This window comes from Chiloscyllium plagiosum, chromosome 32 (genome assembly GCF_004010195.1).
Source record: "Chiloscyllium plagiosum isolate BGI_BamShark_2017 chromosome 32, ASM401019v2, whole genome shotgun sequence".
Taxonomy (NCBI): domain Eukaryota; kingdom Metazoa; phylum Chordata; class Chondrichthyes; order Orectolobiformes; family Hemiscylliidae; genus Chiloscyllium; species Chiloscyllium plagiosum.
Genome location: NC_057741.1, coordinates 36096056 through 36122211, shown reverse-complemented (window position 1 = coordinate 36122211; position 26156 = coordinate 36096056). Strand labels below are relative to the sequence as shown.

The 26156-nt window shown below is 45.0% G+C and overlaps 1 protein-coding gene across 5 annotated transcripts in view; it reads left to right on the top strand.

The window, feature by feature from the left end:
- The window catches only part of LOC122539499 (netrin receptor UNC5C-like), a 395240-nt gene that overhangs the window by 363509 nt on the left and 5575 nt on the right, over positions 1 to 26156 (top strand). For all 5 annotated transcript variants that reach the window (XM_043674426.1, XM_043674429.1, XM_043674428.1 and 2 more), the window contains 4 exons: positions 5970 to 6203; positions 10788 to 10937; positions 19620 to 19784; positions 25091 to 25269. In XM_043674426.1, the coding sequence (XP_043530361.1) occupies positions 5970 to 6203; positions 10788 to 10937; positions 19620 to 19784; positions 25091 to 25269 (728 nt within the window). The remainder of the gene's footprint in view (positions 1 to 5969; positions 6204 to 10787; positions 10938 to 19619; positions 19785 to 25090; positions 25270 to 26156) is intronic.

The window sequence follows — 26156 nt, the reverse complement described above, 5'->3', positions numbered from 1 at the left end:
GCCAGCTCTTATACTCAATACCCCGTCCAATGAAGGCAAGCATACTGTATGACTTCTTGACCACTCTAGTCGCCTGTGCAGCAACCTTCAGGGTACAGTGGACCTGAACTCCCAGATCTCTCTGCCCATCAACTTTTCCCAAGGCTCTTCCGTTCATTGTATAATTCGCTCTAGAATTAGTCTTGCCTAAATGCATTACCTCACATTTGTCTGGATTGAAATCCATCTGCAACTTTTCTGCCCAACTCTCCAGTCTATCTATATCATCCTGTATTCTTTCACAGTCCCTTATGCTTTCTGCTACTCTACCAATCTTTGTGTCATCTGCAAACATGTTGATCATACCAACAGTGCCTTCTTCCAGATCATTTATGTATATTACAAACAACAGTGGCCCCAGCACTGACCCCTGTGGAACACCACTGGTCACCTTTCTCCATTTCGAGAAACTCCCTTCAACTACTACTCTCTGTCTCCTGTAGTTCAACCAGTTCTTTTTTCCACCTAGCTAGAACACCCTGCACACCATGTGACTTCACTTTCTCCATTAGTCTACCATGGGGAACCTTACCAAACGTCTTAAATGTTATGTCCATGTATATGACATCAACAGCCCTTCCTTCATCTAACAATTTGGTCACTTCCTCAATGAACTCTATTAAGTTGGTAATGCATGATCTCCCCCACACAAAGCCATGTTGCCTATCACTGATAAGCCCATTATTTTCTAAATATAAACAGATCCTATTCCTCAATACCCTCTCCAGCAACTTTCCCACCATCAACGTCAGGCTCACTGGTCTGTAGTTACCCGGAATATCCTTACTACCCTTCTTGTACAGGGGGACAACATGATCACCCTTCCAGTCCTCCGGCACCTCACCGTATTTAAGGATGCCACAAAGATATCTGTCTGGGCCCCAGCTATTTCCTCTCTCGCCTCCCTCAGCAACCTGGGATAGATCCCAATGGTCCTGGGGATTTGTCCACCTTAATAACCTCTAACCCAACACATCTTCCCTACCTATGTCAATGTGATCCAGACTAATCAAACTTCTATCTCTAATCTCAAGATTCATCATGTTCCTCTCCTCAGTGAACACTGATGCATAGTAATCATTCAGAATCTCACCCATTCTCTCAGGTTTGACACACAGCCTTCCTTCATTATCCTTTAGTGGACCAATCCTTTCTCTAATTACCCACTTGCTTCTTATATAAGAATAAAAGGCTTTGGGATTTTCCTTAATTCTGCTTGCTAAAGCTATTTCATGACCCCTTTTAGCCCGCTTGATCCCTTGTTTAAGACTTGTCCTACTCTTCCGATATTCCTCCAGGGCCCGTTCTGTTCTTAGCTGCCTAGACCTTATGTACACTTCCCTTTTCCTCTTGGTTAGTCGTACAATTTCTCCTGTCATCCACAGCTCACGAATCTTGCCCTTCCTATCCTTTGCCTTCAACGGGACATGCCTATCCTGCACTATCTTTAACTTATCTTTGAAAGCCTCCCACATCTCAAATGTGGACTTCCTTTCAAATAGCTGTGTCCAATCCACATTTCCGAGGTCCTGCCTAAATTTTGATATAATTGGCCTTGGCCCAGTTTAGTACTCTTCCCTTACGACCACTCTCATCTTTATCTACGAGTATTATAAAACCTACAGAATTGTGGTCACTGTTCCCAGAGAAATCCCCCACCGCAACTTCTACCACCTGTCCTGGCTCGTTCCCCAGTACCAGGTCCAATATGGCCCCTTCCCTCATCGGACTATTGACATACTGCTCTAGAAAACTTTCCTGGACGCTTCTTACAAATTCTACCCCATCCAGACCTCTGACGCTAAGTGTATCTCAGTCAATGTTTGGAAAATTAAAATCTCCCATCACCACTACCCTATTGCATCTAGATCTTTCTATAAGCTGTTTACCTATTTGTTGTTCTACCTCATGCTCACCGTTGGGAGGCCTGTAATACAGCCCCAACAATGTAACTGCACCCTTCTTATTTCTCAGCTCCACCCATAATGCCTCACTACTCAAGACCTCCATGGTGTCCTCCTTTAGCACAGCCGTGATATCATCCCTGACCAGCAATGCAACTCCTCCCCACCCCCCTGTCCTGCCTGAAGTGTATATATCCTGGAACATTTAGTTGCCAATCATCATGCCCTTCCTTCAACCAAGTCTCTGTGATTGCAATAATGTCATACTCCCAGGCACCAATCCAAGCCCTAGGTTCGTCTGCCTTACACACTATACTCCTTGCATTAAAGTAGATGCACTTCAGGCCACCAGTTCTTTTGCGCTCACCTGCTCTCTCCCTACTTTTCCCTTTATTAATGCTATCTTCACAATTCTTACAGTCTCCAGTCTCCACCTCGCTGCCTACTTGTTTTCTCTTCTGGTTCCCAGTCCCCTGCCACATTAGTCTAAAACCTTCCCAACAGCAGTAGCAAAAACTCCCCCAAGGACATTGGTTCTGGTCTGGTTCAGAGGTAGACCGTCCCTTTTGTAATAGTCCCACCTTCCCCAGAACTGGTCCCAATGTCCAACAAATCTGAACACATTCCTTATTTTCTTCACTCTCTGTGTAAACAAGTTTTTTTTTTCTCTCAACTTCCTTTAGAAGTTCTAACTCCTACACCATCCCTTAAGCCACGTGTTCATCTGTCTTTTTTTTATTTCTACGCTGGCTAGCACGTGGCACTGGGAGTAATCCCGAGATCACTACCTTTGAGGTCCTCCTCTTTAACTTCTCTCCTAGCTCCCTGAATTCTTCTTTCAGGACCTCATCTCGCTGTCTACTTATATCGTTGGTGCCTATATGCACCAAGACAACTGGCTGTTACCCCTTCCCTTTTAGAATGCTCTGCAGCCAATTGGTGATGTCCCTGACCCGAGCACCTGGGAGGCAACATACCATCCAGGAGTCCCCTTTTCGGCCACAGAACCGCCTATCTACTCTCCTCACAATAGAATCCCCTATGACTATGGCCCTATGAGTCTTTTTCCCGCCCTTCTGAACAGCAGTGCCTGCCATGATGCCATGATCTTGACAAATGCTGCCCTCCCCTGGTGAGCCATCTCCCCCAACAGTATCCAAAACGGCCAGTCACACGACAAAAACAGAACGGGGTGGGCTGTACTAACTCAAGGGGTTGTGCATCTGCCTGTCTGTGGACTGGGAGGGTGGTGGGCGGAGGTCCCAGCAATCCCTGCAGAATCATCACTCAATAGTGGGTGCCGCATGGGCCTGCAGGGAGGTTCCAGGAGGAAGATGATGGCGGCAAGAGAGAGGAAGGTTCAGGGTTCTAGGGCAGAGCAGGAATTAGAAAGCCTGAAGGAATGGGAAGTACTGATATAACATCATGAGGGCTATGGATAAGGGGAAAGGCAGGTGTCTAGAGTGAATTTCAAGACTAGGAGACATATTTTATGAGAATGATCCCAAGATGAAGGGCTTGTCATATGGGGAGTGGTTGAGGACTCTGGGTCTGTACTCAATGGAAGTCAGAAGGATGAGAGGGATCTGATTGAAACTTACAGCATACTGAGAGGCCTGGATAGAGTGGACATAGAGAAGATGTTTCCACCAGTCGGAGAGACTAGGACCCGAGGGCACAGCCTTAGGGTGAAGGGATGACCCTTTAATACTGGGATGCGGAAGAATTTCTTCAACCAGTGGATAGTGGATCCCTGTAAGCCATGGCTGCAGAAGGCTGTGGTGGCCAAGTCTTTGAGTGTATTTAAGATAGAAGTAGATAGGTTCTTGATTGGTAAGAGTAGGCAGGAGTTTGGGGTTGAGAAACATATCAGTGGAGCAGACTTGAGGAGACAAATAGCTTAGTTCTGCTCCTATATTTTATGGCCTTACACTGGGAAGCTGATATGTTCAACAGGCATCCCCCTCCTTACCAAAGGCGAGTCTGGGCAGGGTGGTGGCGTGGGTGGGTGGGGGAGGGAGGTTGGTGTGACTCAGCGAGTTGTTGTAATTTGGAATCCACTGCAAGAAAGGACAGCATTAGGAGACTACATCCTCAAAAGAGAATAGGGCAAACACTTGAAGGCAAAATTAATTGTAGGACTATGAGGACCGAGCACCAAGGATGGACTCACTGGGTAGCTCTCTCAAAGAGACAGGATCACTTTACAATTGTCTTAACTTGCTTTAAAGCTGATAAAGTTGTTCATTTACAACAGTAGCTACCTGCAATGAAGAATTTCCATTGTTTTGACAATTGTCTAAAGCTCGATGGTTGGCACTCTATATGTACAGAATGGGGGGAGCACTTTGGTGAATGTCACAGAATCACAGGATTCCATAAGGAGACCATTCTGCCCAATGTGCCTTCAGATGAGCACCGTTACCTCATGCCAATCTCCTCCCTTTCCCCCAGGCCCTTGCACATTATTTCTATTCAAATAATCATCCACAAATAATCAAATAGTCTTCCACATTTTCAGGCAGTACATGCCAGACCCCAAACTGTTGCTCTCTCACATCACCCTTGCTTCTTTTGCAAGGTCAAAGCTGATTTGATGGCATGGGGTCAAAGACAAGGTGTCGGAGCGTGGGGAGGATGATGGGGAGAGGGTAGGGGGAAATCAGGTTGACATTAGTGAAAAATTTAGGAGCGTCCTCCTACAGTGGGGACTGATGCAAGTCGGCATTCAGATGGAGAACGGTGTTGCCAACAGAGATAGTTAATGGTGTAGGAAAAATCATTTTAATATGGAAGTGGGAGGAACACACTGTCGGCTGCCAAAAATAACAGTGGCGTTATTAAGAAACTTAGTGAAAAAAAGAAAGTGTTCACAAGTGAGTAGCATGGTTTCAAGAGACATTGGAATTTGAATTATTCATTAACAGTTTTATGATTATTCTTGGATTTTAATAATATTTTAGGTAACATTTGCTCAAGTGTGGTTGTTTTTGGCAGTCTCAAGTTTCCGTAACATTTCAGTTACTTTTCTCGCAGCTGTTTTGATTTCGTTGGGCTGCCTGCCCATTTAAAAGTTTGGACATCTCAAGCTGAGATGATTGAAACTGTGTTGGGCTGGTAGACTCATTCACTGCAGCAATGACAACGTAGAGTCAAAACCAGCACAGGTGATGCTATATTGAAAGCTGGAAGAGGTCCTGTGGCAAAGTGATAGTGTCCCCACCTCTGGAGATGGAGGCCTGAGTTCAAATCCCACATGCTCCAGTCATGTGTCTGAATAGATGGGTGATATATGTTTACCTCTTCCTGAGTGTTTTGGGGTGAAGGAATGTAATAAATTGATAGCATGCAGATTTTCACCTTAGTGAACTGCATGGACTTTGCGTTTCTCCAATTCAGGCTTCTTATACTTTGCCCATTTCAGTTGCTCTGTCATTGTCTCTCAATTGCTTGAGTCCCAATTTCTGAAGCTCTCATTTTCCGATTTGACATTCATGTACACATCCTGTTTACAAAAACCATACTTCATGTTGTCAGGTTTTTGTCCCACTTACAGCATGATATCTTTGCACTGGAACTTAAAATGGGACCTGCCTAGCTATACTACAGCCTGTCCATTTACACTAGAGCCTGTCCAGTTACAATAGAGACTGTCCATTTACACTAGTGTCTGTCCATTTACACTAGAGCCTGTCCAGTTACAATAGAGACTGTCCATTTACACTAGTGCCTGTCCATTTACAATAGAGACTGTCCATTTACAATGAGGACTGGCCATTTACAATGAGGACTGGACATTTACAATGAGGACTGGACATTTACATTGTAAATAGCCAGTCTCCATTGTAACTGTTTCTTCAAAAAGTGGACTACTCAGTAAAACATTTTAGATAACATTTGTTTAAACCTAGAAGACAGTTCATCCCTCGAAAGGATGTTAGGAGGACACGCTCCTAAAGATAAATTGTGAGAAAGGTGCTGAGGTGTTAGACTCTGTGTGTGTACCTTTATTTTCTTCCTCTGTAGGACGTGGTGGTTTTAGGATCAGAGACGCTCACCACCCCATGTTACATCCAGCTGGACCCTCAGACCTGCCACATGGTGACTGAGCAGCTTGGCACTTACTGTCTGGTGGGACAGTCCATCAACAAGTCAGCAACCAGGCGACTGAAACTGGCGATATTTGCCCCTGCGGTCTGCACTTCACTCGAATACAGCATTCGTGTCTACTGCTTGGATGATATGCAGGATACTCTGAAGGTACCTCTACAACCTTACAGTGGGAAGCATTTATGTTGTACCTTTCACAGCCACAATATCTCCAAAAAGGCTTTAAAGCCAACGACGAGCTTTCTCGGACATGTAATTGCTTTTGCAATGTCAGAAACATGACCTCAATTTCACACGGCTGGCTCCTACAAACAGTAGCGTGATAGCAACCTGTAGTGATTGGAACCAGGTGGATCTCATTGGCGATGAGATCCCTGATTGGGATTGTTAACCTGGGCTAATCAGGAAGCTCTGGCTGGCTAATATAAACAGGGGGTTTGGGTGCTAGGGGGAAAAAATAAGCACTACCGTGGTTAGGTGGTAGTGTGGGGGTTAATTTAAAAAAAAAATTAAAACAAATACAACCAGGAGATGCCCTCCAACACTATTTGATTTAAAGAAAAGAAAAAAAAATTAAAAAAAAGAAAAAAAAAAGAAAAATAAACAGGGGGTTGGTGGAAACTGAATAAAGATTCGTGGACCTTGTGTCTTTCACTATGTCTCACACCTGCACATACACAACAAAAAAAATAAAAAACATAAACCGAGGGTTTAGCATCTCCTTAGTTCAGGGACTAACTCTGAGCTGGCTGGTCACAGCCGTTGTACTGTGCATAAGTAAATAAAAGGTGACTTGGTGATAGGATACTGGCCCCTGTGCAGTTATTTCTGCTTTTGGGTGATAGGTCAAATGGTTAATATTGGACAAAACACTGAGGATGATGCCCCTGTTCATCTTTAGGAAAGTGATGTACGATCTCAGGATTTAACCTGACAGTGCAGTAAATGTTGAAGTTTATCTGACGTTTCAAAATGACAGGACACTAGAAAAAGGTGGTGAGTAGCTCTGTTAATTAAGGATGGAAATAGTGAGTGATGATCTTAGCTTAAAGGGGCAAGATGTAGAATCAGAATGGGTAGAGATGAGAAATAGAGATGAGAGGCCATCTGTGGAAGTCATTTATAGCCCTCATGGCAATAGTTACACTGGAAAAGAGTTTTTACAGGAAGAAATAAATGGGCTGTATAAGAAATCTGCCACAATAATCATGGGTGGTTTTAATCTAAATACAGATTCAGTGACCCAAGTTGGCAAAGGTAGAGAAGAAACTGATCTCCCAGAATGTATTTGGATCAGTTTCATCAAGCAGTACTTTCCATTGCCATACAGAGAGCAGGCCATTCAAGACCTGGTTATGTGCAATGTGACAGGATTAATTAATAACCTGTTACAAAGGAACCTGTAGGCAGTGATCATAACATGACAGAATTTCAGGTTCAGAGCAAAGGTGAGAAACGATTGATTGATTGTCACGTGTATCGAAGTACAATGAAAAACTGTTTACGAGCAGTACAGGCAGATTACAGTTAGCACAGATGTACAGAACAAAAGATTTAGATGGAGGCAGACAGATTCCATTGCATAGGGTGTACAAGGGAGATCAGCATTAGCAAGGTCAGCATTTTTTGAGGCTAGAGAGTCCATTCATCAGTCTAATAACAGCTGTTCTTGAACCTGTTGGTGCACGTGTTCAGACTTCGGTATCTTCCGCCTGATGGAAGAGGTTGCAGGAGAGCATTACCGGGGTGCAAAGGGTCTTTGATGATGTTGGCAGCCTTTCCGCGGCAGCGAGCCATGTAAATGGAGTCTGTGGATGGAAGCCTGGCTCCTGTGATTGCCTGGGCTGTGCACACCACCTTCTGTAGTTTCTTGTGGTCCTGGGCAGAGCAGTTGCTATACCAGGCCGTTGTCCACCAGGACAGCATTATCTCGATGGTGCATCTGTTGAAGTTGGTGAGGGTCCTTATGAACATGCCAAACTTCCTGAGCTGCCTGAGGAAAGAAGAGGCATTGTTGTGCCTTTTTGACCATCACACCTACATGGGTGGGTTTAAGGGTCATGTTTTGAGGAAGTAACAAGCTGGTAGATCAAGGGCACCAGTTGACCTGGGTGTACTTGGAATTTCAAAGGCTTTTGAGGTGCCACCTCAAAGGTTATTGTACAAAACAGTAGCTGATGGTGTAATGCATAAGATATTATAGAGTCACAGAGATGTACAGCACGGAAACAGACCCGTCGGTCCAACTCGTTCATGCTGACCAGATATTACAACCCAATCTAGTCCCATTTACCAGCACCTGGCCCATATCCCTCTAAACCCTTCTTATTCATATACCCATCCAGATGCCTTTTAAATGCTGTAATTGTACCAGCCTCCACCACTTTCTGTGGCAGCTCATTCCATACACGCATCGCTGATTAGCTGACTGTGAGAAGAAAGTTGGAATTAATGAGTCTTTTGCCGGTTGGTAAACAGTAATGATGAGAGTACCACTGGGATGAGTGCTGGGAATTGGAAACAATGATTTCCGATTTATATCAAAGACTTGATACCAATTGCATGGTGTTTAGATTTGCCAATGACACCAGGACAGTTAGAAAGTAAATTGTCAAGGGGATGGAGAGAGTCTTCAAAGGGATATAGACAGATTATGGGAATGGGCAGATATTTGGCAGATGGTTGGGGGGGGGTACAATGTGGAAAAGATGTGAATTGACTACATCAGCAGGAAGAAATAGAAAAGCAGCACAATATTTAAATAGGGAGATATTGCAGAGATCTGTGGTTTCGATTACAGAGGAGTTTGGGTATCCTGGTATGTGAATCACAAAACCTTGCAGGTCAGCAAGAGCTTAGGAAATCAACTGGAAGGTTGTTGTTTATTGCCAGGAGAATGGAATATGAAAAATCAGGAATTTTTACTGCTGACATATTGGGATCTTGATGAGACCCATCTGAAGTTTGGTGTACAATTTTGGTTTCCTTATTTGGAATGGATATCATCAGAAACAATTCAGAGGAAGTTTTATAGCTCTATTCCTGAGATGAAAGACATAGTTTATGAGGACTGGTTGAATAAGTTGGCTTTTTGACCATTGGAGTTAAGGAGAATGAGAGATTGCAACATGTGAATATCCCAAGGGAGCTTCACAGTTTGGACTCTGGGAGGATATTTCTTTTGTGAGAGAGAAGGGTAGGAATAGGGGACATTGTTTCAGAATAAGTAATGTAAACATCTCAATCCAAAAACCTTCTGAAAAAGGGTAACCAGATTTGAAACTTTAGCTCTATTTCTCTCTGCACAGATTCTGCCAGACCTGCTGAGTTTCCCTGGCAACTTCTGTTTTTGTTTGTTTCAGATCACCAGTACCCGCAATTCTTTGTTTTATTTAAGAATGACCGGTCTCCCTTTCCAGGTGGAGATGGGGAGAATTGATCAATCACATTAATACCTTCCTCAGAAAACAGTGGAAACTGGTCATTGAATTTACTGAATACGGAGTTAGACAGATTCCTGACAGACAAGTGTGTCAAAGATTATGGATAGCAGGCAGGAAAGTGGGGCTGATCTTATTGAATGGCAGAGCAGGTTTGAGGGGTCAAATGGCCTACTTCTAGGTTCTGTGCTGTACTGCAGTAAAAACCTGGATCATATACTCATGTTCCTGGAGTGAGCTCTTGAAGACTTTGGGGAAGGGCTGATGGTGGAATTCTATACATCCAGAAAACCTTTGGCATTTTCCATCATTTTGGATTCTGCATCTTTTTCTGTTTTAAATAAAGAGTTGTTCATATTATTTAATTGATGAAAGCTTTTGATAGAGTCATAGAGTCATACAGCATGGAAACAGACCCTTTGGTCCAACCAGTCCAACCCATCCATGTTCCCAAACTAAACTAGTCCCATTTGCCTGCAGTTGGCCTATATCCTTCTAAACATTTTCATGAACTTATTCAAATGTCTTTTAAACATTGTAGCTGTACCTGCATCCATCACTTTCTCTTCAAGTTCATTCCACACACAAACCACTCTCTGTGTAACAATTTGCCCCTCATGTCCTTTTTACCTCTTTCTCCTCTCACCTTAGAAATATGCTGTTAATCTTGAAATCCGTTACCCTAGGGAAAAGACACCTGCTATTCAAGTTATCTATACCGTTCCAGATTAATAATATCCTTCCGATAACTGGGTGACCAGAACTGGTCAATACAGAATAATTTTGATTATCCAAATGAGACAGGTAGGGAGTATTTTGTTCGGATAACCGATTGTTCAGATAACCGATTGTTTGGATAACCGATAACGTTTTTACAGGACCTTGAGATCTTTTTTGGATAACGTGAAATTTGGATAATTGACATACGGATAATCGAGGTTGTCCTGGTGTTCCAGGAAAGGCTTTGCCAACATCCTGTACAACCTCAATATGACACTCCGACTCATATACTCAGAGTTTGGGATAAGGAAAGTCTAGGCTTTGTAGTAAGAATATGCTTGATCTTAGGGTCTTGTGGTTGTGTTTCTATCTCTGGGTCAAAAAGATCTGAGTTTGAGCCTGAAGATGTGTCCTCACTTGTTCAAACAGATTGATTAAAGCTGATTATATCTGATATAGTTGCAGTGGAATGTATAGGTGTGTATCTCTGTTCTTCAATATAACTAGACCTGTGATATGTTCATTCGCTCGTTGTACACTCATACATTCAGTCAATCCTGACCTTTGTTCACAGGAAGTTATTCAGCTTGAGAGGCAGCTGGGAGGACAGCTAATGGATGAACCAAAGACCCTCCTGTTCAAGGACAGCACCCATAACTTGCGTTTGTCCATCCACGATATCCCTCACTCTCTCTGGAGAAGCAAACTCCTTACAAAGTACCAGGTAAAAGCTTCAATTACCTTGCTTTCTGCATGGTCCGTTGCCCCCTGTTATGGAGACTGAGAAGGGGAAAACTGGAGGTAATTAGTCATCGTTCTCTGTTAACCCATTGTTGAAATATTTTTTTCCAAAACAGTCTGTTGTCCTTCATTTAAATGGCTCCATGAGGTTTATTTTCCCAACTCTGAGACATTTGAGAGTTAACCCTTTGCTTCATGTTGACCATAACTATAATCTTCTGTCTTCCAAGACTGAAGCTGTGAATTTTGGCTTTCATGTTTACCATAAATCACAACATATAAGTCAACCCAGTGTATAGCATGACCCTGTCTTTCCAGCTACATGTGCTTGGTGTATAAGTCGACCACCTAACTTTTTCAGCCCAGGAGACTACAATCCTATTAGTTGTCATCCTCCATTTTCACACTGCAAATGGGTACTTTATTTACTCTTACTTTATAATTGAGGTGTAAGAGGTCAAACAGAGGCTGTTTGGTGAAGATTTGTGGGAGTTAAAGGTATGCAGAGGTACCGTGTGTGTCAAAAGGTAAAGATGGCAACCCCCTCAAACCCATGGGGAGTGGTTCACTCTTACACTCGAAACATAAGTCAGCCCTCACTTTGACAGGGATTTTTTTGAAGGATTTCAAAGTTTCCTTAAACACCAACTTGGACAGTAATTGTATTTGGGTATTAACTGGGGATTCTCGTATTATCATCATCTGTTGTCCCTCGATGTGAAGATGATGTCTACTCAAAATGCTGGGTCTTCATGTGACTGTACAGGACTGATCCTCCACACACATAGATCTTTTAGCACATGGGGCAGACGTCTCATGACAAACAGCGGAAGTCACGAGAGCTGGATTTGTTAGAGAGTCATAGAGTCATACTCCACAGAAACAGACCCTTCAGTCCAACCAGTCTGAGCCGAACATAATTCCGAATTAAAATAGTCCAACTCCCAGCTTCCAGCCCGTATCCTTCCAAACCTTTCCAATTCATGCATCCATCCAAATTTGGAGCATTGTGTGCAGTTTTGGGCCCCATATCTCAGGAAAGATGTACTGGCCCTGGAGTGTGTTCAGAGGAGGTTCATGAGAATGGGCACAGTAATTAAAAGTTTAACATATGAGGAATGTTGGAGGATTCTAGGTTTATACTCAATGGAACTGAGAAGATTAAGGGGGTATCTAATCGAGACATTACAGAACACTGAATGGCCTGGACAGAGTGGACGTTGGGAAGATGTTTCCATTAGCAGGGGAGACCAGGACCCAAGGGCACAGCCTTAGAGTAAAGGGAAGACCCTTTAGAATGGGGATAAGGAGAAACTTCGTCAGCCAGAGAGTGGGAATCTATGGATTTCACTGTCACACAATCTTCCTGAGTGTTTTGGGGTGAAGGAATGTAATAGATTGATAGCATGCAGATTTTCACCTTTGTGAACTGCATGGACTTTGCGTTTGGGGTGGCACGCTGGCTCAGTGGTCAGCACTGCTGCCTCACAGCACCAGGGACCTGGGTTCGACTCTAGCCTCAGACACCTGTCTGTGTGGAGTTTGCACATTCTCCCCGTGTCTGCATGGGTTTCCTCCCACAGCCCAAAGATGTGCAGATCAGGTGAATTGGCCATGTTAAATTGCCCATAGTGTTAGGTGCATTAGTCAGAGGGAGATGGGTCTGGGTGGGTTACTCTTCGGTGGGTCGGTGTGGACTTGTTGGGCTGAAGGGCCTGTTCCCACACTGTAGGGAATCTAATCAAAAGAACGCTGTGGAGGCCGGGTCATTGACTATATTTAAGACTGAGATAGTTTCTTGAGTATCAAGGGTACATGGAGAAAGCAGGAGAATGGCGTTGAGAAACTTATCAGGAGAGAGTGTGGACTGCAGATGCTGGAGATCAGAGCTGAGAGCATGGTGCTGGAAAAGCACAGCTGGTCAGGCAGCATCCGAAGAGCAGGACAATCAACATTTCAGGCATTAGCCCATCATCAGGAATGAGGCTTGTGGGCCAACGGGGCTGAGAGATAAATGGGTGCTATGGATTTCACTGTCACACAATCTTCCTGAGTGTTTTGGGGTGAAGGAATATTATAGATTGATAGCATGCAGATTTTCACCTTTGTGAACTGCATGAACATTGCGTTTGGGGTGGCATGCTGGCTCCGTGGTCAGCACTGCTGCCTCACAGCACCAGGGACCTGGGTTCGACTCTAGCTTCAGACACCTGTCTATGTGGAGTTTGCACATTCTCCCCATGTCTGCGTGGGTTTCCTCCCACAGCCCAAAGATGTGCAGGTCAGTTGAATTGGCCATGTTAAATTGCCCATAGTGTTAGGTGCATTAGTCAGAGGGAGATGGGTCTGGGTGGGTTACTCTTCGGTGGGTCGGTGTGGACTTGTTGGGTCGAAGGGCCTGTTCTCACACTGTAGGGAATCTAATCAAAAGAACGCTGTGGAGGCCGGGTCATTGACTATATTTAAGACTGAGATAGTTTCTTGAGTATCAAGGGTACACGGAGAAAGCAGGAGAATGGGATTGAGAAACTTATCAGGAGAGAGTGAGGACTGCAGATGCTGGAGATCAGAGCCGAGAGCATGGTGCTGGAAAAGCACAGCTGGTCAGGCAGCATCCGAAGAGCAGGACAATCAACATTTCAGGCATTAGCCCATCATCAGGAATGAGGCTTGTGGGCCAACGGGGCTGAGAGATAAATGGGTGGTAGATGATGTGTGTGGAAGTGCAGGTAAATCTCTGTTGGATCCTTCCACATCCATCCGACTTTTACCTGTATTTCCACACACATCATCTACTGTATCCGTTGCACCCGATGTGGTTTCCTCTACATTGGGGAGACAGGATGCCAACTTGCAGATTGTTTCAGAGGACATCTCTGGGACACCTGCACTAACCAACCCCATTGCTTCGTGGCTGAACACTTTAACTCCCCCTTCCACTCTGCCAAAGACATACAGGTCCTGGGCCTCCTCCATCGCCAAACCCTAACCACCTGACACCTGGAGGAAGAATGTCTCATGTTCCACCTTGGAGCCCTCCAACCACATGGGATTAATGTGGATTTCACCAGTTCCCCCATTTCCCCTCCCCCCCACCTTATCCCAGTCTCAACCTTCCAATTCGGCACCACCCTCCTGAACAGTCCTACCTGTTTATTTTCCTTCCAACTATCTGCTCCACCCTCCTCCCTGACCTATCACTTTCACACCCCACCTTCATCTACCTATTGCACTCTCAGTTACCTTCCCCCTAGTCCCAGCCCTCCCATTTATCTCTCAGCCCCCTCGGCACTCAGCCTCATTCCTGATGAAGAGGTTATGCACAAAATGTTGATTCTCCTGCTCCTCGGATGCTGCCTGGCCTGCTGTGCTTTTCCAGCACCACACTCTCCGACTGAGAAACTTCTCAGCCACAATTGAATGATGGAGTAGACTCGATGGGCTGAATGGCCTAACTTCTGCACCTGTGTCTTATATTCTTACAGTCTTTTAAATGTTGTAATTGTACCCACATCCACCACTTCCTCAGGAAGTTCATTCCACACGCTAGCCACCTTCTGTGTAAAAAATTTGCCTCTCATGTCTTTTTTAAATCTCTCTCCTCTCACCTTAAAAACCTGCCCCCTGGTCTTGGAATTCCCCGTCCGAGGGAAAAGACAACTACCATTAACTCTATCTATACCTCGCATTATTTTGTAAGCTTCAATCCTCTTTCCTTATCTGTCACCACAGTGTCTCCTCATGAAAGTATCTGAATTCATGATGCAATTTGATGGACAGGTTGTCATCACTTTAAATGATTGATAGCTAGTTCCTCTCAGTTATTGATGTCAGTGCTGTCAGTACTTTCTCTGTCTTCCCTGAACTATTTTTTAGATTAGATTAGATTACATTACAGTGTGGAAACAGGCCCTTCGGCCCAACAAGTCCACACCGACCCGCCGAAGCGCAACCCACCCATACACCTACATTTACCCCTTACCTAACACTACGGGCAATTTAGCATGGCCAATTCACCTGACCTGCACATCTTTGGACTGTGGGAGGAAACCGGAGCACCCGGAGGAAACCCACACAGACACGGGGAGAACGTGCAAATCCACACAGTCAGTCGCCTGAGGTGGGAATTGAACCCGGGTCTCCGGCGCTGTGAGGCAGCAGTGCCACCACAATGTTGAGAGTTGAGACAAAATCAGTTATGAGGTATAAGGTTCATGATGTTGTTTCTGGGGATTGAAGGACAGTCTTATGAGGAGAGAATCATAGAATCCCTACAGTGTGGAAGCAGACCATTTGGCCCATCTAGTCCACACTGACCCTCCAAAGGTGATTCCACCCCAGACCCAGGAATTTCTTCTCTCAGAGGGAAATGAATCTGTGGAGTTCTTCACCACAAAGGGCTGTTGGGGTCGGGTCATTAAGTATATTGAAGGCTGAGATCGCTGTTTAATCAGTTAGGGAATCAAGGGTTGTGAAGAAAAGGCAGGAAAGTGAGGATTATCAGATCAGCATTGAATAGTGCAACTGACTTGATGGGCAGAACGGCTTACTCTAGCCCCTGGTCACTTATTTAGGGGAGCTGAGGTTGTATCAATATGAAATAGCCACAGGATTATGTGATGACATTTCTTAAACAACCAGATCTTTGACACACAGTCCTCAGAGCCTCGTGATTTACCTCCTGCTGATCTCACTGCTGTGGGTGAACCTTGCAGGATCAAGCAGCTTGTTGGTGAACACAAACATCCCCGAACAGGCTGTCAGGCTGGAAATCCGCAGAGGTCTCTGTCTATTGGAGCAAATGGAACTGCAACTGAAGCTATTTCCACAGTCACCACCTTTCACTTTCAGAATGAACTGAGGTTAAATTCCAGGAATTGATGTCATGTCCACAATGTATTAGCCTGGGCCTCTGCATTACTTGTCAAACAGCTTTACCAATATGTCATTGTCTTCCCATTAAAAACAAGGGTAGAACAACTGTACCCACCCAGAGAATCTGTGTGACCTCCTGTACCCACCCACAGACTGTGTGTGACCTCCTGTACCCCCCCACAGGGTGTGTGTGACCTCCTGTACCCACCCACAGGGTGTGTGTGACCTCCTGTACCCGCCCACAGACTGTGTGTGACCTCCTGTACCCCCCCACAGGGTGTGTGTGACCTCCTGTACCCACCCACAGACTGTGTGTGACCTCCTGTACCCGCCCACAGACTCTGCGAGACCTCCATAGAATGGGTGGAGCCAATGGAACATGAGCGTTAACCCTTTCAGAACCATCACTTTTACAACAGCCATGGTCTCCCATCGCAATGTAACCCATCGTCCAATCAGCGCAAACATCACAAAATAAAGCAAGTACTTTTCTAGTATTTCAAGTTGAAGGTGGGGATGTGATGACCTAATGATAATTTCACTGGGCCTGAACTCCACAGACCAGGTTAGTGCACTGGGGGCAATGGCTCATATCCCATCATGGTGGCTGGTGCAATTTAAATTCTGTTTACAAGAATGATCCCTGGACTTCAGGGGTCAAGTTATGTGGAGAGATTATGCAGACGAATGAGGGGGGGGGGGATATCACTGAGACTTATAAAATTCTAACAGGACTAGACAGGGTAGTTGCAGAGAGGGTGTTCTTGGTGGTGGGTGCATCCAGAACCAGGGCTTACAGTCTGAGGATTTGGGGTGAACCATTTAGCACGGAGATGCGGAGATATTTGTTCACCTAAAGAGTGGTGAGCCTGTGGAATTCAAAACCACAGGAAGTAATTGATGCCAAAACATTCAGTATATTCAAAAACAGCCAGATATAGCATCTGGGGCGAGTGGGATCAAAGGTTATGGGGAGAAAGCAGGATCAGGCTATTGAGTTGGACAATCAGCAATGATGGTGATGAATGGCAGAGCAGGGTCAAAGGGCCGAATGGCTTCCTCCTGCTCCTATCTTCTATGTTTCTATTAAACTAGGCCTGTTTTCTACTTTCGAAGGTTAAGGGATAATCTGATCAAAATCTTCAAGGTGTTCCAGGTTTTAGATGTAACAGGAAAGATAGAAAAGGAGGTAAGGTGGAGGGAGGGGGTGGGTGGGCAGGTGTGGCATTTTCGGTAAAGGAATACATTACTGCTGTAACTAGGGAAGATATTTCTGACATATTGTACAAATTGCAAATAAGAATCCATCAAATGCTTCCAATAGTAAGAGAGAAATTGAGAAACAAATATGTAGGGAGATCTCAGATATATATATATATATATATGATAATGGGTGATTTTAATTTTCCAAACATTGACTGGGGCTACCATAGTGTTAAATGTCTGGATGGTGAAGAATTTGTCAAATGTGCCCAAGGAAAGTTTCTTTATTGTGGATGTATGTGTGGGTGCTCCTACTAGAGAAGGGGCAAAATTCGACCTCCTTTAGAGCACCTGACTGGGGCAGGGCAGGGCAGGTAACTGACGTAAAACTGGGGGAACACTTTGTGTCCAGTGATCGTAATTCCATTAGTTTCAAAACGGTTATGGAAAAGGATAAGCCTTCCACAAAAGTTAAAGCTTTTAATTGGAGTAAGGCAAATTTTATTGGTATCCGACAAGAACTTTTAAACGTTGGTTGGAGTGGACTGTTCGTGGATAAAAGTACATCTGACAAGTGGGAGGCTTTCAAGAGTGTGATAACGAGAATTCAAAGGCATTTTGATCTTTTGAAGGCTAATACTGATAAGATTAAGGAACGATGGATGAATAAAGATACTGAGGTTCTCGACAAGAATAAAAAGGAATCATATTTTAGATATAGGCAACTTGGTTCAGCTGATCAATATAACAAGTATCGGGGCACTCTAAAGAGAGAAATCAGGAAGGCAAAGAGGGGATATGAGATAGCATTGGCAGATAAAGTTAAGGATAATCCAAAGAGATTCTACAAATACATTAAGAGGGTAACTAGAGAGAGGGTGTGGCCGATTAAAGATTAGATTACTTACAGTGTGGAAACAGGCCCTTTGGACCAACAAGTCCACACCGCCCCGCCGAAGTGCAACCCACCCATACCCTTACATTTACCCCTTACCGAACACTACGGGCAATTTAGCATGGCCAATTCACCTGACCTGCACATCTTTGGACTGTGGGAGGAAACCGGAGCACCCGGAGGAAACCCACGCAGACACGGGGAGAACGTGCAAACTCCACACAGTCAGAATTGAACCCGGGTCTCTGGTGCTGTGAGGCAGCAGTGCTAACCACTGTGCCACCCACGGTGGAAAGATGGAGAAGGTTGTCTTTGTGTTGAAGCCCAAGAGATGGGATTGATATTAAATGAATATTTTGTGTCAGTTTTTACTGTGGAGAAAGAAATGGAATCTAGAGAATGCAGAGAAATAAACTTTAAAATGTTTTAAAAACAGTTCACATTACAAAAGAGGAAGTTCAGCAGGTCTTAGAGAATATAAAGGTGGATAAATCTCTGGGGACAGATTGAATGTATCCTAGAAAGTTGTGATGTAAAGGGGAAATTACAAGACCCCTTGCAGAAATATTTGCATCATCTGTAACTACGGGTGAGGTGCCTGATGACTGGAGAGTGGCTAATGTTGTACCTTTGTTTAAGAAAGGCTGTAAGGAGAAACTAGGAAACTATAGACCTGTGAATCTGACTTCAGCTGTGGGTAAATTGTTGGAGGTAATTTTAAAAGATTGGATTTATGGACATTTAGAGAGACATTTATGGACATTTAGGAAGAATATTACCAAGCTGGAGAGGATTCAGAAGAGAGTTTTCAGGATATTACCTGGTATGGAAGTTTTGAGTTATAAAGAAAGGCTGGATAGACTGGGAATTTTTTCACTGGAGCACTGGAGGTTGAGAGGCCACCTTACAGAAATTTATAAAATAATGAGAGGTGTAGATAGAGTTAATCATGGTTGTCTTTTCCTTAGGGTGGGGAATTTCAAGACTAGGAGGCACTTTATTAAAGTGAGAGGAGAGAGATTTTAAAAAGACACAAAGGGCAAATTTTTTAGACAGAGTGTGGTTCGCATTTGGAATGAACTTCCTGAGGAAGTGGTGGATGTGGGTACAATTACAACATTTAGGAAGTGGTGGATGTGGGTACAATTACAACATTTAAAAGACATTTGGATAAGTATGTGGTTAGGAAAGGTTTGGAGGGATATGGGCCAGGAGCAGGCAGGTAGGACTAGATTATGGTCAGCATGGACTAATTGGACTGAAAGGGCTGCTTCCGTGCTGTATGATTCTATGACTCTACATTGACCTGTCAATGACAGGGCAGATGATGATAAACTATTTCCACTAGTTGGGGACTCTTTAATCAGCAGCACAGACTGAAAATGAGGCCTAGACCCTTCAGGAGTGATTTTAGAAAGCACTTCCACACGCAAAGGGTGGGAGAGGTTTGGAGCTCTCTTCCACAAATTGCAATGAATGCTGGATCAGTTGTTAATATTAAATTGGAGACAGACACAGCAAAGTACAGCAAAGATTTTAAGGTGTGTGGAGTTAGGCCACAGATCAGCCATGATGGCATTGAATGGTAGAACAGGCTTGAGGGGCTGAATGGCCTCCTCCTTTTCCTATGACCTATGTTTTTAAGTATTCAGTGCCAACTTTCCAATGACATCTTTCTGCCTTTTTCAACAGGAAATTCCTTTCTACCACATATGGAGTGGCTGTCAGAGGAACCTTCACTGCACCTTCACCCTGGAGCGTTTCAGCCTTGTCACCACAGAGCTGGTTTGTAAACTGTGTGTGCGTCAGGTGGAAGGCGAAGGGCAAATCTTCCAGATACAGAGCAGCTTATCTGAGGTACGATGGTAATTTTGTACACATGGGCTACCCAACCTGACCAGTGTCCAATGAGACCGACAGTACCTTTCCAACAATCTCTGTTTGTGTGGGTGTACAGTAAGATTTGAACAAAATGCTAGGAGAAAAATAAACAAGACACAGGCACAGTGGCTCAGTGGTTAGCACTGCTGCCCCACAGCGCCAGGGACCTGGGTCCAATTCCAGCCTCGGGCTACTGTCTGTGTGGAGTTTGTACGTTCTCTCCGTGTCTGCGTGGGTTTCCTCCGGGTGCTCCGGTTTCCTCCCATAATCCAACGATGTGCGGGTTAAGTGGATTGGCCGTGCTAAATTGCCCACAGTGTCCAGGGATATGTACGTTAGGTGCATTAGTCAGGGGTAACTGTAGGGGAATGGGTTTAGGTGAGATTCTCTTCGGAGGGTCGGTGTGGACTTGTTGGGCCGAAGGGCCTGCTTCCGCACTGTAGGGATTCTGATTCAGCTGGGAGTGCGGAAGTGGAGAATGTAAGAAAAATGGCAGACAGACCTAATGCAGTCAGTTTCTGAAGGTGCAGAATTCAATGTTGAGTCCTGGAGGCTGTAAATTTCCAAAGTGGAGAATGGGAATGTTGTTCCTTGAGCTGGCGTTGTGATTCATTGGAACATTGCATCAGGCCCTGGACAGAAATGTCAGCATGAGAGCACAGTGTTTCTCAAAACTGAAAGCAACTGGGAGGTTGGGGTCATTCATACAGACCCTTCGGTCCAATCAGTCCATGCCACCCATAATCCCAAACTAAGCTAGTCCCACCTGCCTGTGCTTGGCCACTATCCCTCCAAATGTTTCTTATTCATGTACTTAACCAAATTTTGGATGTACGTTTGCTCGCTGAGCTGAAAGCTTCATTTCCAGGCGTTTCGTTACCCTACTAGGTAACATCTTCAGTTGACCTCAGGTGAAGCAATACTGAAAATTCCTGCTTTCTATTCATAGATTTGGGTTTCTTTGGGTTGCTTCGCCTGAGGCCCACTGAAGATGTTACCTAGTAAGGTAACAAACGTCTGGAAATGAACCTTTCAGCTCAGCGAGCTCAGCGAGCAAACCTACATCCAAAACCTCAGCCTGAGCTACAAATCTTCTCAAAACTCACTTAACCAAATATCTTTTAAATGGTGTAACTGTACGTGCATCCTCCACTTCCTCTTGGCGTTCATTCCACACACAAAGCACTCCCTGTAAAGAACATTTGCCCCTCATGTCCTTTATAAATATTTCTCCTCTTAACTTAAAAACATACCCCCGTTGTTGAAATTCTCCACCCTAGGGAAAGGTTACCTGCTATTCACATTATCTACGCCCCTCCTGATTTTATAAACCTCTATCATGTCACCTCTCCACCTCCTATGCTTCAGTGAAAAAAGTCCCAGCCCATCCAGCCTCTCCTTAACTCAAACCCTCCATTCCTGGTAAGTCTCTTCCAAACCCTCTCCAGTTTAATAATAACCTTCCCAAAACAGGGAGACCAGAACTGGACACGGTATTCCAGAAGAAGCCTCACCAATGTCCTGTATATCCCCAACATGACTTCCCAACTCCGATACTAAGGGATCTGTGCAATGAAGGTAAGCGTGCTAAATGCTTTCTTAACCACTCTCCCTGTGATACAAACTTCAAAGAATTTTGTCCCTGAACCCTTAGGTCTCCCTGTTCTACAGCATGACCCAAGGCTGTACTTTTAATTGTATCAGTCTAGCCCTTGTTTGTTTTATCAAAATGTAATACTTCATATTTATCCAAATTAAACTTCATCTGCCACTCTACAGCCCATTGACTGTCTTCTGCAGCTCATTGCCTGTCCCTCGAATGGACAGTGCATGGCATTACCACTTACTATTCGGAGACCTGTTGTTCAACCTGGCCCATGCCTTACCCTCTCTTTGTAAGAGACATTGTGGATGTGTCAGTCAACTCATAACTCACAGCCAATGCAAACTGACAGCATCAAACAGGCTCATAGTCTCTCTGGTGAATTGCTGGTTAGTGAGGCGTTCAGATCATTCATGCAGGAATGAATGGAAAGGAATGAGCCAAATAAATGGATGCATACACCGATAAAGCGATGCATTTCGGCAGCACCTTTCACAACCTTGTACTGTCTCAAGGTGTTTGACAGACAATGAAACCCAGTCACGACTGATAACTGTAAGAAGTGAAAAACTTTTGCGCTGCAAAAAATGCAAACATTTCTGAGTTTGGGTTCTAAGTTGTGCCAGAGCTTTGGCCCATGGTGATAGAAATGTAGATAACAGGAGCCGGAGTAAGTCACTCTGCCCTTTGAGCCTGTCCCACCATGGCTGATCGTCCAACTCAATCCCCTGTTCCTACTTCCTCCCCATGCCCTTTGATCCCATTAGCCCTAAGACTGCATCTAATTCCTGTTACCTGCCTGATAACAGATTGCTAAATCTAAAAGTGTTGCGGCTTGTACTGTTCATCGTTAAGGTCAATAAACACAAAATTCCTTGTTCCATCTGTTATCGAGTTAGCACCGCGAAACCCATTCAGCCGCCTCTGCTGACTTTGACCTGAATTTGTCCCATGAGCTGGAAGTTACTGAGCTTCGATGTTCTTCGTTCGGCTGTGCAATTGGGCTACCATCCCATCACCTCTATCAACATCGCAGTGAGCTGCTCGCTGTCAGCGAGACTAACAAAGTTGCAGAAGCTGGAATCCAAGCAGGAGGCTGGGAGAGCACAGCAATACTGGCAGCCTGTATCCTCCAGGCCTCCTGCCAGCTGTCAGCGAGAGCTTGCTGTACACAGATTGGTCACGTTGGCGCCACGTTGCTACAGGGGCTACATCTTAGGAGTCCCTGCCTATGCCATTGACGTGGTGAAAGGCACTACCGGAATGCAAATTGTGTCTTTCATTTCCAGGACAGAGTCAGCAAAGTGACGGGCCATGGTCTTTTGGTCTGAATTGATCAGACGTGGAAGGACAGGTGCTTGGAATTGGCCCAAACAGAGAGTCTGGCTTGTGGATTACAGGACTAACCGATCAAAGTTAGTTATTCCCTTCAGGAATCAGCCTATCTCCCACAACACACATCTCTTTGCAAAATTGTAATGAGTTGGACGACCACTCGCTGTTCATGTCATGAAGATGGCTTTGACACATTGCCAGAGTATCTGAACAATCTCAGTTCTGGCTCTCAGTTCAACAAAGGACTCACAGGAGATGGTTGCTCTCTGATCAAAGGCAGGGGTGAACTCCATCTGAACTCAGTCCGTTTTAAAAACAGTCTGAATAAGTTCATCTGACGTGCTCCCAATCCCAACACACACTGTCTTGAAACTGGCCTTGAAGTTTTCCTCGACCTCTACACGACCCTGGCTAATGGCTTGTTTCACTGGATACTCCGGAGTTGTTGCTAAGCCTTGGTTTTTCTCTCTGAGCTTTGTCACTGGAGAACATGGCACGCGGCCACAAGGTGATCTCTGGGTGTTGCTAACTACCTTTTGTTGCTGCTGAGTTATTTTGACTTTGATGAAAAGGAGGATGGATTGTGAATGTGTGGAGGCAGAACTCTGTCCGGTATCTGTGTCGACCAATCCATTCTCCAGTTTCTGGGAGTGCCCTCTCTCGCTCTGGGATGAAACCTTCCTCGCATGTGCCCAAAAGGAAACTAAATTCAACTCTGTCCATGGAGAGGTTGTGCAGTGAAGTAACTGCACCGATGCAGTTATCCCGTCACTAAGTCGCCCTTTATTTACATTGTTAAAAATCGCGCAACACCAGGTTACAGTCCAACAGTTTATTCGGAAGCACTAACTTTCGGAGCGTTGCTCCTTCGTTAGGTTTATTTACACCTGCACAGTACATTAACTCTGTCCCAGCTAGCTCAGAGTCGGTCCCTAGAGTGAGGGGGACCCCTGAGCCTCCTGTCAGACAGGGCTCCCTGATTGGACCAGGTTAACAGCCCCAATCGGGGAACCCATCTTCTCTGAGATCCACCTGGCTGACCTCGTTACAATCACGACACACAGGGAGCTGGTGACAGAGAATGAGCTCCCATTCACTACACTCCACCTGGAGGCTGGTTCACTCAAGGCATTTAAGAGTGAGTGGTGGTAATATATGTGATGAACAATTTTGTTGAGTTCAGTGTCTCAAATCAGATTCCTGTCCACTCATGACCCCACTGCGCTCACCAATTCCATTGCCAATTGCTGGAAAAAAAATCCCCATCGGTGTCACTAATGTCCTTTAGGGAAGGAAGCTGCTGTCATTACCTGGTCTGGCCTCCATGTGACTCCAGACCCACAGCCAATGTGGTTGACTGTGGAATTAGGAACGGACAATAAATGCTGTCTGAGCAGTGACACCCTCATCCCATGAGTGAATAAAGAAAACCAATTCACACATTGCTCACCCCCTGTCCAGCAATGCTTCCTTTTTAAACTCTCCATCATTGTTCTCAAGTCCCCTGGTCCCCTTTCTGATCCCTCTGGAACATTCTCCAGCTCCAGCAACCCTCTGGAGTATCTATGTTTCTGGAATGTCAGCTTCTCGTTCATCCTGAGTGTCCATCACTCCATGCATTGGCGCCTGTCCCTTTAATCGCTTGAGCTCTGGAAATTCTCCTCCTCAACCTCTCTGCCTCCCCCTTCCTCTTTTCAAACACATACTCAGGCTCCGAAATGCATGCAAAGTCTTGCAGATGCTGAAAATCCAGAACACACACTGGAGAAACTCAGCAGGTCTGGCAGCATCTGTGGAGAGTGAAACAGAGTTAGCGTTTCATGTCCAGAGACTGAAATTCAGTGATTGACAGTTCTCTGAAGGAGACATTAACACTGTTTCTCTCTCCCCTGATACTGCCATACCTGATGAGCTTCTCCAGCAATTTGTGTGCTTGTCTCATTCCAATTTGTCTCAAACCAAGCAATAATTTTCTCCTTACGGAGTTCAATGTCAAATTCTGTTCAATCATCCTTCAATGAAGTTCATTAAAAGGCACTACATAAATGCAAACAGTTGTTAGGCTCAATTAATTGAGTTGCAAGTGTTGTTATGTGGACAAAACAGGGCCAATTTCACAAAGTCCATATGCCCTGGTGAAGAATCACTGGACCTGAAACATAAACTCTGCTTTCTCCGCACAAATGCTTCCAGACCTGCAGAGTTCCTGCTGCAATTCGTGCTGTTATTTCAGTTCGGGCATGCACGAGCTCTTTATGTGAATTGGTGCTGAGTGTAGAATTGAGGGGGACTGGGAGTGAATGAGCTGGGAGTGAGCCCTGACTCTTTGCTGTCTGTACTGCAGGACGTGGAGCCAGTGAGCAGTGTGCAGGATGAACCAGACACTGGTGTGATCACCTTAGTGGGCCCCAGTGCGTTCAGAATCCCCTTCTCCATCAGGCAGAAGATCTGCACCAGCCTGGACGCTCCAAACAACAGGGGGAATGACTGGAGATTGCTGGCACACAAACTGAGCTTGGACAGGTAAGGAAACTGAGCGAGAACGCTTGAACTTGGGCGGTTGTGATAGAATTTGAAGTCAGTTAAAAATCTGGAACTGAAAGTGGGCCTCCGTGACAGTGACCTTGGAGCAGCGGAGTTGCCAGTTATCCAGGGGCTGTCATGGAGTTTTCAACATCCTCCCACAAGTTAAACCGAGGCAATAAATCCAGGCTTATTGAAGGGTGGCATTTAAATGGTGTTTTACCTGACTTTCCCCAGTCAGTTCTGTTTATGAATGAGAAAATATCAGGGAGCTGTTTGACTCAAGGGACCAAGTCCAAGGGTAAAGACACTAGAGCCATGTTCAACCAGAGTTAGTGACTCATAAGCCACAACGGGCAATGGTCCATCGGATTGGAGAGCTGTGAGAGGATATATGAGATAGAGGGTGGGAATACCCACAGTGAGTCAGTTATGTCTGTCTCAATTTCCCTGGAAAATGCACAGTGTGTTTGGTTAACTGTCCGATTGGCAATCTGATATTGTCAGTCTGGCAAATATGAAGGCCCCTCCTCCCCCTCTCCCCTCCTCTCCCCCCCCCCAACCCCTCACCCCACACTCACTTGCAAGGAGGTGATATCACAATCTCCTCAACAATATCAACACCACATGAACAATGGCACACGCTCTCACACATACACCCACACTCACACCCTCTCGCACATATACACCCACACACACTCAAACACACACACACACTCACACCCTCTCGCACATATACACCCACACACACTCAAACACACACCCACACACACTCACACCCTCTCGCACGCATAGTGTCATGCATATACCCACTCACATTCACACACACACACCCTATCACACACCCACACTCACATACTCTCTCGCACACTCTCTCGCACACATAC